Consider the following 2,863-nt stretch of genomic DNA (forward strand, 5'->3'; position numbering starts at 1 on the left):
GGGGAGGTTCTGTAAAAACTAACCCATCTAAAAAGAGGTCCTTTTAATCAAAAGGGTTTGAGAACCACTGTGTCAGCTCACTAATGAATGACGGAATCTAGGTGGTGCTGTTTACTAACTTGTTTTTCTTTTCAGCTCAGAGATCACCATGCAAAGTTAATCATCCAGGAAGTTCCACTTTACTTTCATTTTCAGCACTCCGTTCCTGCCTTTTGCCATGGCTGCGTCTCGTCAGCTTCTTCTGGAGGGGGAACTTTGCTGTGCCATCTGTTTGGAGTTGTTCACAGAACCTGTTACAATCCCCTGTGGTCATAATTTCTGCATGGAATGCATAAAGAGTTATTGGGATAAAGAGGCGAACGCAACGTCACCCTGCTGCCCCAAATGTCGAGTGAGCTTCCCCCACAAGCCTCACCTTTGCAAAAACATTGCCCTGTGCGAGGTGGTGGAGAAGATCTCCAAACCTGAGGAGGTGGCTCCACCAGAGTCTTGCATTGACCCAGACGATGCGGTGTGCGACTTTTGCATTGACCGCAAGGTTAAGGCCACTAAGTCCTGTTTGGTGTGCAAGGCATCGTTCTGCGATGCCCATGTCAGGCCGCACCTTGTAAACGCAGCGCTGAGCCATCACGAGCTGGTCGATGCAGTCAAAAGCGTGGAGAACCGGCAATGCAAACGGCACAACAGGCCGCTGGAACTGTTCTGTCGAACGGATGAGACTTTTATCTGCTGTATATGTGTCGTCCAAGAACACGGGGAGCACCTATTTGTGACTGTAGATGAGGAGAGAGCCAAGCAGCAAAGAAAGCTGGCAGGTAAAGAGGCAACGTTGGAAAAACTGGTAGAAATGACTGAGAATGAGATTGGAGAATTAAGAAAGCAAAGCGATTCAATTATAAACTCTGCGATCACTTTGCAAAAAGGCTTTGCTGCTAAATTTAAGGAATTGGTCCAAGACATTGAAAATGCAAATATCAAAGTGGCTGAATTTATAGAGAAAGAGAAGCAGACAGCAGTAATTAAATCTAAAGATGCCATCACCAAAAAGGAAGAGAAATGTATTGAATTAAGGGCGAGGAAGCTACGGCTGGGAAAGCTTTCTGGTATTCGTGATGATATCAAATTCCTACAGGAGGTTAAAGCTCTCAGCAATGAGCATGTAAAAGCCCCATCCCAGGTCATCAGTGACGTGGGTATTAGTTTGGCTGACTTAAGGCAGATTTTTGTTAACCTCACGGGACAACTGGAGAGCAAATGCAATCAAATCGTAGAAAACCTTGGCCCTGAAGTAGCCGGCTTGAGACAGTATTGGCCAAAGTCACCAGAACCGCAGAACCGGGTGGAACTTCTCACGTATTCCCGCCAGCTGATGCTTGACTCAAAGACAGCACACAAGTGCCTCTCCCTGACCAAGGAGAACCGCAGAGCGACGAATATCTGGCCAGAGGAGGTTTACGAAGTTGACCACTCAGAACGGTTTGACTGTTGCTGGCAAGTGCTGTGTGCGGAGAAACTGGAGAAAGGTGCCCATTACTGGGAGGTTGAAATCAGTGAAGGTAGCTGCCTGGGTGTGACATATAAAAGCATCAAGAGAAAAGGACCTGACTACTGCTGTTTCATTGGGAAGAATGATCATTCTTGGGGTATACAGTTGTACAGTACTCATTGCTCAGCGTGGCACAATAATATAGAAACTCGAGTAAAATCGGAGAAATATGAACAAATTGGTGTGTATCTAAACTGTTCTAATGGAAGTCTCTCATTTTATGGTGTTTCGGATACAGTGACCTTAATCCACAAATTTCAGGCTGTATTCACTGAGCCGCTGTATCCAGCTTTCAGACTCATAAATAGCCAGTCATTTTGTCATATTTCTGACTGAACTGGGCATCATCTCATTTGATAGAAAGTGCTAGAAAATCTCAGCAGGTCTGACAGCATCTGTGGAGAGAGAATAGAGCCAACACTTGGAGTCTGAAGGGTCATCCCGACTCGAAACATTGGCTCTATTCTCTCTCTCCACAAGATGCTGCCAGATCTACTGAGATTTCCTCAGCATTCTTCTGTTTTTGCTTCAGATTCCAGCATCCGCAGTATCATTTTAGTCTGGTTCATCGTCATAAAAAGGACACTTTCGATACCAAAATAAGACATGCGTCTATTGAAATAAGGGGCGGCACGGTGGCACAATGGTTGGCACTGCTGCATCACAGCGCCAGGGACCCGGGTTCGATTCCCAGCTTGGGTCACTGTCTGTGCGGCATCTGCACGTTCTCCCCATGTCTGCATGGGTTTCCTCCTGGTGCTCCGGTTTCCTCCCACAGTCCAAAAGATGTGCTGGTTAGGTGCATTGACCCAAACAGGCACCGGAATGTGGCGACTAGGGGAATTTCACAGTAACTTCATTGCAGTGTTAATGTAAGCCTTATTTGTGACTAATAAATATACTTAGAAAGGTCATTTCTTTGCCCAGTTGTGGAATTTTGCAGGTGACTAAGTTGGTGAAACAGCTGTGAATACGGCTTCTAAGATTTCTGTACATGTACTTGTAAATAACTTATAATGTATCAGGATTTTTTAAAAAAGTATTTAATAAAAAACTTTGCTGAATTGAATTAAGAATATTTTATGAAAGAGTGCTGGTGTACTTTAACATGGTGACTGCCAGAGGCTAAGCCTGTGATGCAGCAGATGCTACACCACTGGAGAGTGAATTTTTAAGTAGAGTTGTTTAGAGTCTTTGACGTTTTCGTTTCAAAAAAAATTTCACGGTCATTTTGATGATGGAATTACATCTTCAAAGCACTGGTTTTAGTAACTGGACGCAGCTCGGTAGATTGAGTTTTTTTGTGAAACAATTTAC

At 44.5% G+C, this 2,863-nt stretch overlaps 1 protein-coding gene across 1 annotated transcript; it reads left to right on the top strand.

Moving 5' to 3' along the window:
* Nucleotides 1–217: 217 nt before the first annotated feature.
* Nucleotides 218–2,611, top strand: LOC144492964 (E3 ubiquitin-protein ligase TRIM16-like). The gene has a single exon (XM_078211677.1). It carries the CDS (start codon nucleotides 218–220, stop codon nucleotides 1,880–1,882), a length of 1,665 nt encoding a protein of 554 aa, XP_078067803.1. The 3' UTR covers nucleotides 1,883–2,611.
* The last annotated feature ends 252 nt before the right edge of the window (nucleotides 2,612–2,863 follow it).

Source organism: Mustelus asterias, chromosome 4, assembly GCF_964213995.1.
Source record: "Mustelus asterias chromosome 4, sMusAst1.hap1.1, whole genome shotgun sequence".
Taxonomy (NCBI): Eukaryota; Metazoa; Chordata; class Chondrichthyes; order Carcharhiniformes; family Triakidae; genus Mustelus; species Mustelus asterias.